At 36.7% G+C, this 19765-nt stretch overlaps 1 protein-coding gene across 1 annotated transcript in view; it reads right to left on the bottom strand.

The window, feature by feature from the left end:
• The window catches only part of CGNL1 (cingulin like 1), a 53971-nt gene that overhangs the window by 22804 nt on the left and 11402 nt on the right, over nucleotides 1-19765 (bottom strand). The window contains exons 2-8 of the mRNA XM_054168895.1: nucleotides 16414-18010; nucleotides 15792-15886; nucleotides 14758-14851; nucleotides 13668-13769; nucleotides 12844-12992; nucleotides 12227-12362; nucleotides 10258-10470 (exon numbers count right to left, since the gene is read on the bottom strand). Of these exons, the coding sequence (XP_054024870.1) occupies nucleotides 10258-10470; nucleotides 12227-12362; nucleotides 12844-12992; nucleotides 13668-13769; nucleotides 14758-14851; nucleotides 15792-15886; nucleotides 16414-17991 (2367 nt within the window). The 5' untranslated portion in view covers nucleotides 17992-18010. The remainder of the gene's footprint in view (nucleotides 1-10257; nucleotides 10471-12226; nucleotides 12363-12843; nucleotides 12993-13667; nucleotides 13770-14757; nucleotides 14852-15791; nucleotides 15887-16413; nucleotides 18011-19765) is intronic.

The following is a 19765-nucleotide window of genomic DNA, read 5'->3' as shown; positions in this document are numbered from 1 at the left end:
AATATGAAACATTAAGGAACATTGTTAATATAACACGATCTTTAGTTTGCAGAACTATGGATCGGCCTCTTCAAGAGAGCTGAAGTGAGATTATGTGCATGTACACATACAGAGCATGTAACAGAGAAAACTGGTTAAACAAGATTCTTGAGGACAAAAGCTAGAATGAAATACTACATATTCAGGCATATTTGTGCTACCAAAAAAACCCAAAAAAAACAAAACCCCAAACCAAAATCAAACCAAAAACCAAAACCAACATAAAAATGTCAACACCCCAAAAAAACTCCAGACAACAAACAACACGGAGCAGGGGGGAAGTATCAAGCACTGAAGGGGGTCTCTTCGAATGTTAAAATTAACATACCTTAATATAAGACTGCAGTTTCTACCCTATGGTATAAAAACAAGCTTATTTTCATTTTATTCCCACTTGCTAGGTGTGACTGCTTCAGCAAACTAACTTTTAAAGTATGTTTCATTATGGAATTAAGTTTATGCAAGCAGTTTTCTTGTTATGTTTGTTTGTCTGTTTGTCTTTCCTTTCAATCCATTTGTCCTCACTCTCTCTTACCTTCTATTCACTACATTTAGCCTGTTTCACATTCAGATTTCCATCTCTTCAATCTTTGAAGGAATACAACTTTCTCTTACTATCCACATCCTTCCAGACTTGTTAAACATACTCATATGTCACTCAGGTGACAAGTGGTATGCCTCACAAGTCCATATTGGGACTGGTGCTGCTTAGTATCTTCATCAATGATACAGACAGTGGGATCGAGTTCACCCTCAGTAAGTTTGCAGGTAACACTGAGCTGAGTGGTGCAGTTAATATGCCAGAGGGACATGATGTGATCCAGAGGAACCAGGACAAACTAGAGGAGTGGGCCCAGGGGAACCTCATGAGGTTCAACAAGGCCAAGTGCAACATCCTGCACCTGGATCAAGACAATCTTCATCATTAATATAGGTTGGGGAACGACGTGATGGAGAACAGGCCTGCAGAAAAGGACTTGGAGTTCTGGAGGATGAAAAGCTGGAAATGAGCCAACAATGCACACCTGCAGTCCAGAAGGCAAATCACATCGTGGGCTTCATCAAAAGAAGCATGGCCAGCAGACCAAGAGACATGATTCTGTGACCCTGTTCTGCTCTGGTAAAACCTCACCTGGAGTACTGTGTCTAGCTCTGGGGCCTTCAACACAAGAATGACTGGGACTCATCCTGTTCAATATCTTTATTGATGATCTGGATGAGGGGATTGAGTCCATCATTAGTAAATTTGCAGACAACACCAAGTTGGGAGCAGGTGTTGATCTGGTCAAGGGTAGAAGGGCTGTCCAGAGGGACCTTGACAGGCCAGACAGATGGGCAGAGTCCAACATGATGGCATTCAACAAGTCCAAGTGCTGGGTGTTGCACCTTGGTCACAACCCCATGCAGCACTATGGGCTGGGGTCGGAACAGCTGGAGAGCAGCCAGACAGAAAGGGACCTGGGGGTACTGATTGACAGCTGGCACTGTGCCCAGGTGGCCAAGAAGACCAATGGCATCCTGGCCTGCATCAGAAATAGTGTGGCAAGCAGCAGCAGGGAAGTCATTCTGCCCCTATACTCAGCACTAGTTAGGCCACACCAGTTCTGGACCCCTCAGTTTGAGGGCATTGAGACACTTGAACATGTCCAGAGAAGGGCAATGAGGCTGGTGAGAGGCCTCGAGCACAAGCCCTATGAGGAGAGGCTGAGGGAGCTGGGATTGCTTAGCCTGGAGAAGAGGCGGCTCAGGGGAGACCTTATTGCTGTCTACAACTACCTGAGGGGAGGTTGTAGGCAGGTGGAGGTTGGTCTCTTCTCCCAGGCAACCAGCATCCGAACAAGAGAACACAATCTCAAACTGCACCAGGGGAAGTTTAGGCTTGAGGTGAGAAGAAAGTTCTTCAGAGAGAGAGTTGTTAGCTACTGGAATGGGCTGCCCAGGGAGGTGGTGGAGTCACTGTCCCTGGAGGTGTACAAAAAGGGATTGGGCATGGCAGTTGAAGCCATGGTTTAGTAGTCATGAGGTCTTGGGTGACAGGCTGGACTTGATGATCTTTGAGGTCTTTTCCAACCTTATTGATTCTATGATATGGACTTGATCCAGAGGAAGGCCAAGATAACCAGAGGGCTGCACCTCCTCCCCTATAGAGACAGGCTGAGAGAGTTGATGTTGTTCAGCCTGGAGAAGAGAATGCTCCAGGGAGACCTTACAGCATCTTTCCTATAGTGGACCTACAGGAAAGCTGAGGAGGAACTCTTTACAAAGACATGTAGCACTAGGACAAGGAGAAGTGGTTTTACAGTAGAGAAGGGTAGATTCAGATTAGACATTAGGAAGAAGTTCTTTACTGCAAGGGTGGTGGAATACTGGAAGAGGTTGTCCATGGAGGTGGTGGCCCTGTCCCTGGATACAGGAAATACTTTATTTCACTTTCTCAATTTTTATGTTTAAAAAAGCTCAAGGTGGAAAAATAAACCTGTCTAGAAGTAAGACAACATAGCTGTAAGGATGAGATTCCACAATACAAAGTCCTCAGTGACCACTCAAAGATAAGCTTCTGTATTCTGACACTGTCACTGTGCCATAGTGCACATGCAGCAGCTTCACCTATTAGCCCTGAAGCAGACCCAAACCAACATGAACAAACAAGTTATCAGACCCTACAAGAAAGGTCCACTGCAACATATCAGTTGCTAGCAACAACAAAAAAGATCATATGTGGAGGTAAACAATCCAAGGTGGCTAATAACCACTGAAACTTTTTAATAGTTCTCATATATTTTAATTCTGAAGCTCTAAAAATCAGTCAATCACAGCTTGAGAACAACTCAAGAGTTTGTACTGGAAGAGGTGTTGCTGCAGAAACAAGCAGTAACAGAAAGGATAGTTTCACAGCTAAAGTAGCCAAACATAGCCCTGGAGAATCCAGAGTCTATTCCAGTCTCTGCCAAAGAGCTTCCAAGCAAAGTCAGTTAACTAAACCTTTACAGAGACCATCAATAACTGCATACTCCTGAACTTCCTTGGTCCTTGATTTGAGACACTAGGGTTTGATTTCTAAAGTCTTGAGTGCACACTGGCAATTGATGTCAGCAAAAATGGTACATCAAGGACTACATAATGGTTAATACCATGTTAACCTAGGTACCTTAATTTTAACATACACAACTAATGGAACCTTTTGACAGTAATCTGTCTGATTTTCCTAACAATATGGGGAGTAAACATTACTCATGAGCTTGCAGTTATGCTAAGAAAAGGAATTAAGTTTGTGAAATAATCAAAATAGTTTTTTCTTCAAAAGAAGTTCTTAACAGTATGTACTGAGTGCAGGGACAGACCAAAGTCTGAAAAAACATTGATAAATGAAATAAACGAACATTGTATTTGAGAACAAAGCTACATTCAACTTGGATGAGAAGACAGTAAGAGAATACATGCACATACATGTGTGTACTATTTGATCTGGTATGTAGACCCAATTTATAAAGTTTTACTTAGCACAGGGCTGCTTATGTGAGTCCACATAGTCTCAGCTGCTGGAGTTCATATGGATGCAGTACTTGATTTTCAGCTTTGGGCCTAAGTTACTTGCCATACAGCAACTTCAGCATTTCTTGCCCTCACTTCTCAACTTGCTTCTTTAATCTAATAAAGTTTGAGTTTGTGTCCTTGTATATAGTTGTATACATTTCCAGAATTTTTTTTAAAGGCATTTAAAAGTACTCAAGACCAAATTTAAATAAAACCCTAAATATTGTTCCAACTTCTTTGTTGCAAAACTTCTGTAAAGCAAATATATTTATCTACTGTTTTACTCTCAACTTTAGTGCAAGGTGTAAACCAATTTAAAGAACAGCTCAGCTACAGCAAAAGGCATCAAAATCCTTCACACTATGCATTATTGTGAAAACCCAAAAGAAACTGAACAAAACATGCAAGTAGGGTACTCAAGATGCAACTGAAATATTGTATTTCAACCTGAATACAGGAAAAAATCTCTTGGATAGGAATGCCGAAAATATTTTTTGGTGCCACACCTTTTTTTACCACACCCTCAACACTGGCAATGATATGAGAGTGGTTGCATAACTGATCATTAAAAAATGGTTTTGGCTGACTTCAGTGTTTCAGCTGGTGAAATTTCCCTTTGGCTGTGACTGCACAGTGCAGGGCTTTTAGAATTCTTTAACAAAATACATGAAGAACTGAAGTGAGGCAAACTAAGCGTTTCATTCACAGCTTATTAGCATTGTTACATTTTTGCTAGATTCAACATTTATTAGGCACAACTCAGTGAATTTTTCTAAAAATCTTAACATTTCTTTTCAGAATCAAGTTCAACTGAGTAAAACTGAATTCAACTAAGTAACTGTTCTTTAGTTGTTATACTTGAAGTACATCTCTAAAGAATAAATCTATTAAAAAGAGCACAGATAGATGTTTTTGTGGTTTTATTTTTCTTTGTTTGTCTTTAATGGTAGCAGCACACTTTCAAGTATTCTTTCCACAACACAATAATCTTCCAAAACCTTCTGAATAAAAGGGAATGATGTGGCTGCTCATGTCATTCTGCTCCCAGCATAGAAGACTTCAGGTATCAAGGAAGAAGATATTGTCTGCTAAAACCAACTCTGAAAGTCTTGTTGGCCACTTTTTTAGGCTGATATCAAACTAATTGTTTAACTTCTTGTGCTACATGTAAAAAGTTTCACATAAGTTTAGGGATTCAGATCTACCCAGCTCTCTCAGATGACCCTGAAGGGGTAACAGTGACAGAGATATCAAATCTCTTTCTATTATCTTTTCCTCTCCTTTCTGTATATAAACCAATCAAGTTTAAATAAAACAACTAGAGGCTGATTTCCTTACGTAACACCCAGGTGACTTCCAAAGAAATTAAAAAAGAAAAACCCAAACCAGCAACACAAAACCAAAACCAAACTACACCCAAACACTGACACCCAAGAAGAAAAGACAAATGTCACAAGTCTCAACATAGGGACAGAGCTTCAAATAAAATCCTTATTAGCTCTTCAGCGAAGAGAGCTTCTGAAATAAGTATTATTCAGGTACAGTAATCCACTTTTTAAAGCTTATGAATTCAAATAACAGGTGTTAATTTCTGTTTGCAGTTCCAGTATTTTCCCCACTGTGTACCTTCAGGCAACTTTTCTAACCTAGACACTGGACCTTAAAGCAACTGAAAGCACCACAGTAGCACTGGACAGCACAGATAGTAAAACCTCATACCTCTAAAAAAAGAGGAAATTTTTCTTAAAAGCAAAATGGAACATTAGGCTGCCATACACCTCAAACAAAAAATGCCCAATCCTCTGTAAAAGGGCCTAAAGGGCCTAAACAGCTTTACTTACTACTTTTCTACCTTACACTGATTTTATTAATTCTTCCCATTATCCCAAAATGAAACCTAGTGTACTTCAACACATGGCTATGAGCTTGAAAATTAACTATTATTGGTCACCTATTAAAAGAGTCTGGGTTTTTATCTCTTGGTGAAGTATGCTACAACCAGTTTCAATCTTCAGCTGTTTTCCGAGAGATAATTCAGTAAGCAACTGCACAGATTTCAAGCAAGTTAGACTGGTTTTCCTTTCATTTTAGCTAGAGCCATTCTATTAACTAGTTAAAAGGCATTCAGTTCTGATAGTTTAGGGACAAGACTTGCTTTCTTGTAAGGTCACGTGCACTGACCTAAACAGTATCATATTTTAATATAATTTCCAGTTTAGATGCTATGAAAGATTTAAAAGTCAGGAAAGTACTAACCTCTCAATCACTAACTATACCAATGGTATGTTTTCCTTCTAGCTATGTAACATGACATACCCAGACTGCCTTGTAGTAACGTTTTTTTTCAAGGACAGAGGTTGTTGCAAAGACTAGAGTAATATATTAACTAGTTCTGTGCTCACATTGTACCCTACTGAATGAACTTACACTGTCAAAGACATAACATACATACAAAAATAAGCAAACCACCTGAACATATACTGTCTTCTGCTGCTAAGAATTAGAGACCCTCCTGATTGTATTAAAGAATTGTCTGACTGCACAGGCTCTTATTAACTATGAGAAACGAACAAAAACAAACAAACAAACAACCCCAAACACACACACAACCAACCCAGACTAACTACAACAGTCCTGGCTGAATAAGCTTCACGATGATGAAATTACTATTACAGGTAAGAGAGACATTTCTTTTTTTGTCTTGTTTAGATGTAGTCTAATCCAACTCAAACAGAACTCCAAAGGATAACTTTACTCAGAGGCTTTCTTGACTTCACATAGAATACCCACACCACTTAGTTGTAGTTTCATGGTAACGTCTGCATCCAAACACAGGCCCCCATTAAAAGAATGGAGGAGTAAATTGCATGGAAATAAAAGACCAGAGGAACTGGAACTTTAACACCAAAGAAAAAGTCACCAAGTCTTCAGTGTGCTTTAGAGAGACATTATTCTTGTTGACAACACAGCAAATATTCCACAATTTGTTTAGTATTTCATTTGATAGGTGTTGAAAAACACACATGATGCTATTACCAAAGAACTTCCTTCCCATGCATAGAAAAGACACAGAGCAAACCAAATTTATCTCCCACATATTCCAGTTCTAATATATGCTTTTCAAATAACTATGCCTGTTTTTAAAAAGTGTCTGCAGCCTTCCTTCCACCATCACTCTTCTGTCTGCACCTCCTCCCTCTCTTTCTCCCACTCCATCTGTGTTGTGGGATCATACTAGAAATCAATTAAATATGTACCAGGCTTTTAAAGAGCAGAAAATGAAAGGTGGGGAGGGTCATGAAGGAGGAAACACTGACTCAGAACAGTCACTGCACTATTTGCTGGCTCTCTATTGTATTTAAATCAGTTACCAACCAGCTTCTGTTGTTGAAACAAAGTGTTATTTTAAAATGACAAAGGATGCCTCAGGCAAGCAGAGGAAAGGGAAAAAAAAAATACCAGTGGCATTCAAAACCCTGGTTAACCTTTCAAAAATCTTTTCCCATTCTTGTGTATCTTGTTTGAAGTAAACAAGCTAGACTCGGACACAGCATTCGGAATGCAGATTCAGATGAATATGGATACACACATACAAAGGCATAATGATTTACTTATGCCCAAGTAATTCCTATCATATAACTTGGGGTTTTTGCCACTATCAAGACAATACTTTAGAGCTATTTATTATAACCCAAAGACTTCACCTTAGTTAATTATCTGTGTTATAGGATCAGACTATATCATGTAACTTTCTGTGCTATAATAAAACCAGGAAGGAATTGTATTCATTTCTGCTCTAGCACTTCTTGTTATGGAGAAAACAATTTCTAATTAGAAAGACATTTTTTAAACCTTTATTATTAAATTAAAGGCAACTATTACCCCACAGAAGTATGTTAGGGAAAAGTAAAACTTTTATTATTGTTAAAAGGAAATAATCTGGTCTTAGTCTTAATAAATAAAGCAATGAAATTAACAACAATCACAGCCACCTCAAGACCACCACAAGCAAAATACATGACACAAAAAGTATTTAAAAAGGTAAATTGTGGTAAAGAAAATTAAATATCTTAATATCTGTGGCCTTACATAAAATCCTCTGTTTACAAAAAAATACAGGATCTGAACGTACCACATGAGTGATTATGAGAAATCACACATGTCAAATAACCCTGCCCTATTCCCCTATCAGATAACCTTGAGTGTGTTTCTAAGCATGATTTCAAAGCAGATCTAGGTGCCATTCCAATCACACAGGCTAAATGCACTGTACCTTGCTTGCCAACCTATCTGTATCTTGCCAGCATCTCCAGCAGCTGAAAAATTCTGTTACCGCTAGCACAAAAATTACTTCCTTCTGATCAGCAAAAATTTCCTTTTTGGCCTAAGATATATATATCACAATTTCTTTACTCACTATTTAGATGATATAGAAACAACATAAAAACTAAAAATGTTGTATATACAGGCACTAATATACCCTGATCTATCAAACACCAACATCCACATTTTCTTTATGATAAACCACTATTTACAGAATTTATACCCATTTTCCTTATTGAATACAACTAAATGGTCCTTTCCCCTAATCTTTGGTGTAAATTCATTGCATCCTACCACCCAATATAAATCTTTCCACCTTGCAATAACATTAAAAAAATATATATGTAATTGAAGAGCTTCAATTGTATAAAACATTATTTTCAGACAGATTGTTGTGTATTCCAGATTAATTATAAAACAGATAATTAACATCAGATGTAAGATCACCCTAGAACACTCATCTAACGCCCAGCAGATACTGGTTATACTTTCCTAATAGATGGTATATCAAACTCAACAACTTCTCAGACAGCAACTATAGGATGCTAATATCATAGTGTACTAATACTAGCAAGATCACAAAAAACCCACCCCACCGACTTCCAATTAAGCAGAATTGGAAGAGCAGAACTGGTGCTTAGAGCAATATTAATTAAATTTCACTTTTTTCACTAATTAATTAAATTTACTATTAGAGAGACTATGTCATACAAGTAAGTAAATACTATTTATAACTATCTCTAAGCCACAGCAACCCAGTCATAGAGCCATTTCCCAGACTGTTTTATTGTTATGCCAAACAGTCTACTCTTTCATTTCTTGTCAGTCGTAATTACAGTCCCATAATTGAAACACAGTAAATTACCATGCAGTAACTTTGAAAGATGGTTCACTGAGGTTAAGCTGTCACTACGATTAGTGTATAATAAAAAAAATGATCATTTAAATGTTCTACTTTTCTCTCAAAGAAAAAAAGTTCAGTTCAAGCAGCTCAGATGAGTCAAATATCTTCATGATGATGTAAAGAGAAACAACACATTTAGGCAAAGCCAAACAGTCTCAAATAGAAGTCCTAGGCTGAATAAACAGGTCAGTATATATTGACTTCTCTAACCAATGAAGAAAATTTCACATTTAAACCCCATCCTTCAAAATAATAGTCTTTATCAGAATTCAGTCATACAATATCAACCCAGCATCTTCCATAAGTGCTCCTATTTTGCCCATAAAGCATAAAAATCTTCGGAAAATTCTCTCAGGTTTCCAGTTAATTTTCATTCAGTCCTACATTGTATTTGCAGCCACAACCAGTAAGATAACTGCAATTCACCTAACAGCACTGAGGTATAGGTAAAAGATAAATTAGCATGGTCCTTTCTAAGCATAAAACACTGCCTCCAATTCTGATTTAAATTGGTCAAGTACAGTTTACCTGTTTATATTTTCTCAAATATTTGACAGAAATTAAATGAGGGAATGGCATGCAGGAATGACACAAATAACTAGCATTGTAAAAATGACAGTCAAAATTTTATGAGAACTGTCCCTTGGGAGAAAAAAAAAACAAAACATCTTTCAAAAAAAACTTCCTGGCTGCTGTCTCTGAAAAGACAGCTTCACAGAGGGAATCTTTGGGTAAACAGTAATAGATGTGCACATCTGAAAACTGGTCCTATTCTCCTCTTCACAAACACTTCCTAATGATGATAGAAGAGGCAATTCCTTCAGTTTGTTTTCCTCCTCTGGTTGTTTCAAGATAGCCAATCCCTGCTGTTTCCCTTGTGCTAACACTCACTTGACCATTCAGTAAACAAGATAAGCTCAATAAATGAAAAGGACATAAAATAAAACAAAAGGAAAACTAGTTGTAAGTAGCTGAAGGGAAAACGTGTGACAGCCTAACCAGGGAACAGGACATGACACATGGAATTGGAGGTAGGAATAGTGGGCTGCAAAGAAATGGAGAGAACTAGAAGCTCCAAACCTGTAACTTCAGCAGCATGTCTGGCAAACCACACTGGCCCTCTTCAGGACATTTTCAAAATTTCAGTGATTCCATTTAACCCAAGACAAACAATTGGTCCTCAGTTCTATACTCCCATCTATTTTCTCTACTATTGCAGTGAAGCAATAGTAAATAACTAATTGATGAATAGGCCACAACTTGAGCTGTGATAAACAACCAAAGCATTATGTAAGTGTATAAAATAAAAATTTTTCTCCTCAGCAGCTAGGAATCTTCTAGCCTGAATATTCACTTATTTTACTAACAAAATAGGAGTAGCTGAAATCATCTAGTATACGACATCTGCAAGAGGTATGATTTTTCCCCAAGAGAATAACTGTAATCTCTTATGTCACCTCTGTTGCTTTCTCCAGCTTCTGCTGTAGATTGTGCAATTCTTTATCATGTTGTTCTTTCAGTTTATCCAACTCCAAGTCATGGCTAGATACTTCTTCTTTTAGTGCTCCTTTTAAAGCTGTAAGCTCTCTCTCCCTCTTTCTCAAAATCTCTTCTTGTTGATCTTTTGCTATTAATATTTCTTCCAGGTCCTGCTTCATTTGCATCAGCTCCTAAAGAACAAAATTAAACACAACTGCATGACAAACAGCTACAATGGATGCGCTCTTTGTGTTTCAGAGAAGGAAAGCATAACAGTTTAAGCTTATTCTGTATGACCAACATATTTTCTGTGGCTTTTACGGTAAACTACAAATTTACTGAAGCCTAAGATTATTAGAAGTTTAACATATACTTGATGTTTTTATATAATGGGTCAACACATTTGATGCTGCAAAACTATGAAAATATTTTCATGGTGTACATTATGCTGTCTGTAAATAAAGCATGAGTCGGACTAAGGTGGGAATTGTACAACTCCCCTCAATCCTACCTTCTGTGGCAAAGGACTAAATAAGAACACAAAAAACCCCAACAACTTCTCCCACACTGCAAGAGAAGTGAACTCAGTTGCCTTTTCTGCTGGAAAGAATAAGGAAAGAGGCTTCTGCAAGTGTTAAACACAAAACAAACACTTCTCAACTGAGTGCATGCCTTCACACCCTTCCTTCTCCCACCCTGTTCACCCTGGAAGTCATTTCCTCTCTCAAAACTGCTGAGAAGGAAACAGGTAGGCAGCGAATCTGAAGAATAAATATACACATACATGCATACAAACACAGAATAAATTGACAGAAAATCAAACGGCTTCAAACATTGCCCAGTTTTGTATTTCTCAAGCTGGGAATAATTACACTTTCAAAAATAATGTAAACTTCCCCCGCACTGAAGCAGTACATATAACCCATTCCTTAAGCACATCATCTATTCTGCGCTTAAAAGCCTACAACAAAAGGGATTCTATTACTGTCCCAGACAGGCACAGTACACTATTTAATTATCCATATTGACAGAAAATATTTTCCAATGCTTACTTTTAACCTCTGCAGCTGTGTCACTCATTTCTTACTCTACACTCACAAAACAGAAATGCTGATCACCATCTCCTTTATACCAACATTACATAAGATGTGCTTTTGAGTCTTGGTTGAGGTAATGGTTTTCAGTGCTATCAACAGAGTGTCAACAGACTGCTTTGGCGAGATCTTTTATTAGATGAAATCTCATCTGGCTTTGATAATACATATATACACTTTCTTTAAAACTGTTTTTCCTTGTTCTGACCCAAAATCCTATCTAACCATTAAAACTCACTTATTATTTATCAATAGCAGATAACTCAGTTGTTTCTCAACCATTAAGTTATTTGTTTTTCTACTCTATAAAACTGCGGTACTTACACTTTTTATTCCTTTTAGTGTTAATGCAGTTATTATAATATGTTTTCACCTAATAATGGTATATTGTTTTAGATTGATAGAATGGGAAAATCTAAGGAATGTATTTCCTCTATGTGCATCTTAGCTCCCACTTTGTAGTAGTTTGGACCTGGCTGGAGGCCAAATGCCCACCAAAGCTGCTCTATCACTCCCCTTCTTAGATGGACAGGGGAAAATATAACAAAAGGCATGTAATAAGATATAAGCAATTTTAATAATGCAAAGCATGAGCAAAGGCTAGGCATGGAAGCAAAAGCAAACAGTGATGTTTGCTTGTTTGATGTTACTTCCCATCAGCAGGTAGTGGTCAGTTTCTCACAGGAAGCAGGGTTCAGATGCCATGAATATCCTCACACTTCCTTCTTTTACTTAGCTTATATGTCTGAGCTGACATCATATGGCATGGAATACCACTTTGGCCAGTGTGGGCCAGGTGGCACAGCTGTGTCTCCTCCCAAGAACTTTTTATGCAATTCTTCCAGTAACTAACCTCAAGCAGAACCTCCTTCTCCCCTTCATCAGCATGTTTTGCATTATCAAGCTCATCATGCATCTCAGAGAGCTGGTCTTGAAGATCTCTGATCTCAGTCTGGTGCTGTTCCTGCTCCATCTTCACTTGAAAAAGCCTCATCAGGAAAAATTAGACAGAATTTTTACAATTTGCAGAAATACTAATTCAAGTACTAAAAAATTACAAGTGTTTATTCTCATGTTCCTCATGAGGAAAAGGTTACAGAAAAATGAAACTTCAAGGGATAAATTTGGAATTTTTAAGCAGGTATTTAAAGTGGAAGGTTATATTTATTTTTGAACCTAGTACAATATTCTTGATTAAAGTATTCAAGTGCTTCCATATTATAAACACTTGAACTACATATTATGATCATAAAATATAAAAAGCAACTTACACTAAAAGGAAAACTATAAATTAAGGTTTCTTCTGAATACTCTAAAAATATGCCTCTTTTAAACAGTAAAAACATTTTCCACAGTAACAAATATCACTCTGTCCAATTCTATTAACATATTCTAATGACAAAGGTCCTTTTAATGAAAGATTTACAAAAAGTTACAAATCCCAATTAATAACTTTTAGATTTAACTTACTCCTCTAGGTTTTGCCTGAGTTCCTTCTCATTTTCTTCCAGCTGCTTTTTTAAGGCTTCTTTTTCACATATACTTTCACTGAGTTGCAACTGAAGTTCTTTCAGGCTTGCTCGTGTAGCATCTCTCTCTTCTTTGGAATTCTGCTGATTCTGAATTTTGTACATCAGAAGTTAAGCAAGATGATAGACTAAGCACAAGTAAATTAAGAGCTCTTCTTTGAATTTTTTCATTTAATAAAAAAATTCTATATTTTTCACTTGCAGAAGTGCTTATTAGTTTATGTATATTAAAATTTTGTAATGTTTATTAAAACACACAAAGCACTCTTTTTTGATTTTTATTAGAAATGCATCCTCAGTACTAGCTAATCAGTTTCAAGTATATTGATTCTTCTCACAGACTCGGAATGCAAATTGGAAGCCAGGCTGTTCTCATGTCTTCCAAACATGCTGTACCTAATTACTTTGAATTCAGCACTGCGAAAATAATGCCACAATTAATAAACAGCAGCTATATGAGTAATACAGTGTCTCTCACTCCATGTCTGTTTCAGCATAATCAACATTTACCTCTGGAGATACCTAAGAAATTATAAATGTGCACACACCTAAGGTTTTTCTTCTGTGCTCCAAAATCCTTCCCAAAGAAGGAGGTTTCTTTAAAAGGGTAACTATGCTATGAGCAACTACACTTAAAAGTTTTCTGTGAAAGCACAGATGTATCTGGATTTAAAAGAACACAAAACAAAAAAAATTCATCTGGGCTATCACTTAGAGAGGTATATCTGAAACAGTCAAAAGCTATGAAACAACAAAGTGCTGTACCTGAATTTCTAGATCCAGTTTTTTCTCTAATTCTTCCACTTTCCTTTCAAGTTCTGCTTTTTGCTCCGTCAAAGCTTTTACTTCAGCCAAAGAATCCGAAGTCTACAATTAAATACATTTGTTTATTTCCACAAGGCCAGGATGTTCTTTGACGATTGTTTTTTAAAATTTAAAGTAAAGCTACAAGCAGAGCCATCAACTGCCTGAGCTAACCAGGGACTTTCATACAGGTCAAGCCAAGCTAATGTTTCCAAAGGAACCATGATTTGATTTTCATAGTACTTCTTAGCAATCGCTCAAGGCATGTTGCCGATAATACAGAAAAGATACCAACCTAAAGGAAAATTAAAATTAGGCAACATATGAATTAAATGAGAAGTAGCTGGGGCCAAATTTGACTGAGATGTCAGGAGATACACAAAATGGACATCAAAAGGATTCATGTTCATATATTAACATAGATTTTCAAACACTGGGTTTTTTTTGTATTTTCATCTTGCCTAGTTATAGCCCACGATAAAACAAACATCAAAAGTAAGCATTTAATCCTTCTTATGCCATCACTCCAACAACTGGGCATCCCCTCACGAGGCTTTTCAGCTGAAAACAACAGTGCAACATATAGCAGGAAACAAAAACTTTTCAGTAAACAGACTGCAAAAATGTTATTATTGTAATATGGATTTTAAACAATATCCTGGATTACTGCTTTTATAAATCAGAAATTCAAATGCTCTCTCCACTTAGATATCACTATAGCGAAAAGATGCTCCACAATTATTTGTTGAAAACTGTAAGTGGTTGCTTTTCCCTTCAATCCAACAACTTTTTGATGACCACATTAAGTTTGCATCTCTCTCCTAAAATGTAGAAGAAAAACATAGAAGCTCTCACAATAGACTCTCCTATGTTCTTTTTCAGTTGTTAAATAGATTTCCCGTAAGTCACCTTAGTGCATGACTAAAATTAAGCTATACTACTGAGGGACTACAAGAATAGTCTAATTGAAGCCAGTGAAGGGACTCAAATTTTTAAAGCCCTCTTAATAATGTATCACTATGAAACAAACCCACATTTAATAAAAGATTACCTGTGTCTTTCCAGCAGCTCTTGACTTTAATGTCTGAATTTTCTCAAAAACCAAGTTGACTTTCCTCTTTGTCGCATCATCATTATCAGCGCTTCTAAGACAGACAGTACAAGTAAGCAACAATATAATCAAAAGTACTATTTTGCTAGCATCAAAAATTCAGTGTATGAACTATTGAAAATCACCACCATAAAAAATAATGAATTCTGACTGCCTCACTACATTTATCTTAGCTATGATTTCATTAAACCTTTTTAAAGATATACTAAAAAATTTATATTCCAAATACTTTCAAATACATTAAAATACCCAACAAAACCACATTACTGAACTCTAATTGTAACTCTCTTCTACACATCCATAGCTGTATAAAGACAAGTATTCAGCATGGATATTATTCAAACACTCCAACATGCAGAAATTAGAAGTAATCAGTGCTAGGTTTTGCAAGTCCTAACTACAACACCATAAAATAATACTTCAACATCTGCCAGAACCTGCTACATCAGGAATGCAAAGACATCTAAGTTCATCATGTATATTTTAATTCATCTGCCCTTCCTTCATCCTTCAGTAAGTTATAATTAGAAGACACCAAATTAAAAATTTCTAGGTGGATGAAGGATTAAATGCACACTAACAAGAAAACTTCTGTTAAACCTTAAGAGGCAACACTTCTGTTTAAAAAAAAAAAAAAAATCTACAAGCTTTAACTCACGTGAGGTCTGATTTGAATTTTTCATGAACCTCCATATCATATGAATTTTAAATTCAAAAGTATTTAAAAGACAAAACATATTCTGATTCACAAATTTCAAGTACATTTAATCAAACCCTGCACAAGACCTTACATAAGTCCTGATTGCCTTGGTATTTTGAGATCTTATAACGCCTTAGAGGACACAGCTGAGATACAGAATTATGAAAGAGACCCTTCACTTAATGATAGCTTTGATTTGACAGTTTCACTTTTAAAATGCAATAGAAAAACTTTGAGAACACACAGTCTCCTCTCCAAAAGGAAGTTTACTAACCCTTCCTTAAGGTAATTGTAAAGTATCTGTTTAGCAGTCTCTTCATTTGTTTGCTGTGCAAGATCTTGCTGGCCTTTTAAGAGATCAGGAGTTGCCTAAAAGAACAAGATAAAAGGTCAAAAAATAGAATCCTATGATAGTTGGAAAATACAACATGTACAACTGAGGTTCTCCATTCTGTTCTATTATGAAAACATTTATGTGGACCTAAAGTTCATAATGATCCACTGGAGTTTCGGCTTATGCAAGAAGAAAGTATAGTCCACAATAACAGGAATAATACAATTTTACATGGAGTTACATGTATTTCAGCATCCTACTATTGTGCCTTTATGCTTAAAAATTATCATAACATGATTCACAATAATCTTTTTTAGCCTCACCATTGTCTTTCACCCATATAAGTATAAGCTGTTTTACAAACCATGTTTTCCATACCTGCTACTACAGGAATAATTTTTGTCCATCTACATTTCTCCAGTACAATTCTGCTATCTGCTTTGGAAGTACTGTGTGATTGGAATTTGTTCCAATAAAGAGCAGAAATATCTGCATTCAGCAATACGGAAGTTTTAGTATGCTACAGTGAAAAATACAATTTTAAAAGTAAATTCAATATTACCTGTACATTAGGGACAGATGAAAATGTTTTTACAGAAATAATCTTGGCTCCTGAGTCAGACGGAATTGTGATGCGATTTGGCAGCAACAACGTAGAAGTTACTGTTCTACCTTCCTCTCTCTTATTCTGTCCTGGAAGCGTAGACGATCTAAACATCGAGCTCTCGCTATCAGCTCCATTTTGTTTATGGTACTGTAAAGAACTGAAATTGCTGTTCTCAGTGTCTTTGTCAGGTGTTTGCAGTCTTCCAATACTTCGAGCAGAAATCTTCATCTCTCTGGACGGTGACTTCTGTTCTTTAGATAATTGCTTGTGAAGGCAAATTTTAGATGGTCTCAGCAAGTGCTCAGTTGACTTACCCAAGCTTTTACTGAAATCACCTAAATAATCTGAATTTACGTCAAGCCCTAATGACAGGGCACTATCAACGCTTCTTGATCTTTTACGATCATCCGGATGAATTCTATTCCTTTTTCCTGACCTACCTCTTCTGTGAGGATCAACTTTCTTATCAAACTTTTCAATCAGCTGATCTACTCCTGGAAGTGAACCAGTGTCAATATCACGACCAGTTCCAGGCAAAAATGGGATATATCTCCTGTTTTCATGACGATTGACATTGTCTGCATAGATGGCATACTCTTGGTCATCAAGTAAAAATCTGTACAAGGAATTTGCAGAAGTGGGAGTAGTGGACGAGGAAGAGGATCTTCTTGAGTCATCCAATAATGGCCCAGATGAATCTTGTCTGCGGAAGGGAAGCACATCTGGTCTAGGTTTTCTCGTCTCCTGATAAGCACTGGGGCTAACACATGGGGATCCTCCTGCAGATGAAAATGATTCTGAAATACACACTTGATTGGGGCAGATCATGCTATTGTGACAATCCAGCAGCTGCTTATTTTGGTCTTCTACTGACCTGTTCAAATGTATCTTTTTTGAATTTGCTTTGGCTGGATCTACAAGGCATGTATTGCTTTTCTGCAGAGACACTACTTTAGATGAGGAAATCCAAGGCTTTGCTTCAGTTTTTACATCTGCAACAGATTGAGATGAACTGCACATAGAAGACTGGTAATTGTCCAAGTTCAAGCTATTTTTTGCAGGATCATAAGGCTGTAAAAGTTCAGGATGTCTTTGGAAGTTCAACAGATTGGAGGATTTCATTGTTCCGTCTTTAAAATCTGATATCCCATTTTCCTTTTCATCCAGATTGGTTATCTTTAGGCTTTTAAGCATACAGGGTTGCATGTGCTGCGTTCCAGGAAACTTTGTTTGTTCACTGTTTTTGTCCTCCAACTTAAAAGCAGTATTGCAGTCTGTGGCTGGCTTGCTTACAGTCTGAGAAATGACCTGCTGTTCTTTTCCTGGAGTAGGATTTTCTGTCAAACATCCTTCTGTATTGTTTAGTACTATGTAAGGATGCCCATCGATTCCTTGGACTCTAATACTGACACCATAAGATCCCGTCCTAGAATTTTGTGCATTTTTAGCTTTCTGAGTCTCCTCACTTGCAAGTTCAAGAGTGACTTCATAGTCCTGCTGTGCATGCTTAAAACCGGCAAAATACGGCTCCATGGTTATCAGAGGATTATAGCTGGATAGAATAAACATTACAAAAGTGTCAGCTTTAAATACTTTAGATTATTTCATTAATTATTTTATTCCATCATTCAGTGTGATTATGAGGACTAACAGGAATATGAAGAGATATTAATACACAAGCTATGCAAAGGCCAAAGCAAATCTGTTGTGATGTAATGCCTGGATCAATGTAATGCTACTTTATAACTGCAAAAGTTAGGAAATAACAGTTCAGTTTACTAATGCTGCTAGTTGCTTCAGAATCAAATTACTTCAAATATAAGTAGTTTTTCCTGAGTCAAAGCACCTTTTTGAGTTTTTTTTTTAATAAAGTATTTTTCTGAAACTATGGGAAAACATTTATATATATAGATATTGCCACTACTTCTACAAGAAAACAACACAGGTAGCAATGCAAATATGTGGAGGCTTTATTTAGAGCTCCTGTTTTATAGAATGTCAAGCAACCATGGATAATACTCTCAAACTACATACCAAAATATTATAATACATGAAAACACTTGTTTTGTACTATTGTAAATATTTTCAAATTAATTTTTAAAAGTCTTGATGGCTTTCCTCACACAGCCTTTCTGATGAAAATTTAAACCTTTTAATGCTGCCAATTTTTTAATTAGTTAGTCATATCTCTTCACACTATTGTAGAGTCAGCATCTCAAACTCTGGCAGGATTACAGCAATAGATTGAACAATAAGCAGCAATAGACTGAAGCTGTTGTTTTCCCATCTGTCTGCCCCACTCCTCTGATGGACATAACCACGTAAAAAATGAAAACTCCCATGCCTGAGTCATGAAAATTTGCAGACTGGCACACTCAGTTAAATGCAATCAGCCTTGAAATTCTGACGTGATACAGTAAAGGAGCTGACAGCTGGGGACACTGACAGCTACAACTGTCCAGTTTTAATCTTCTTTACTCCTGCTGATGCCCTCAAATATTATGACAGAACAGTTTGTTTACTTAAGCTTAGGAAAAGAGGGTAGATATTTTAACAGTAGTTAAGAACAGTAGTTTACTTGTGGCTATAAAAAACAGATTTAGTTTGGATTTTAATAGAGTGATACGAATTCTAGTTCCAAGGATTCTTTAAATAATACAATTGCTAGTAAGTTTATTTGCTGTCTCAGAGGAGTTTAAAAATACAGTTTTCAGAAAATGAAGTAATCATTCTGCACAAATTCTTAATTAGATAAACTGTCATTCTATTATTTTACAAAATCAGTCCTTAGCACCTGTTTGTGAAGCAAGTATTATCACAACAGCATACACGAATTAATCAGGACACAAGAAATAACTGCTTCAGTAACTTATTTTCTTTTGAAAACAACTATGTGCTAAAACAGCAGATAATAAAGTCAAGGGCATGCAACCATGAAGATCTTTCAGAGCTTAAAATTTCAGCTGCAGTTTAAAACAATGATGGTATATTGACTCTTTCTGGTTGGTAACCTTATTTGCTCTTCATACCTAGCCAAATTTTATTGAGCAGTAAAGTTTCACCTGAAAACTTGTGAACAGTCTAGCAAAGAAACAGCCTGATTCTCTACAGTTACATCATATGAACTTAAACAGCTGGATGTACTGATTAACAAGTTCAGTAAATCCTGTCATCATCAGAGCAAGTCCAAAAGAACACAGAATTAAAGGCTCCGGCAACAGTCTGGCACAAAGAAAGCAGATTCACTCCACGAGGCAACACATCAAAATTCTACAGATATCATTGCAATATACATAGAATACATAGA

This window comes from Dryobates pubescens, chromosome 17 (genome assembly GCF_014839835.1).
Source record: "Dryobates pubescens isolate bDryPub1 chromosome 17, bDryPub1.pri, whole genome shotgun sequence".
Taxonomy (NCBI): domain Eukaryota; kingdom Metazoa; phylum Chordata; class Aves; order Piciformes; family Picidae; genus Dryobates; species Dryobates pubescens.
The sequence above is the reverse complement of the archived record's forward strand: the minus strand, read 5'-3'. Positions and strand labels throughout refer to the sequence as shown.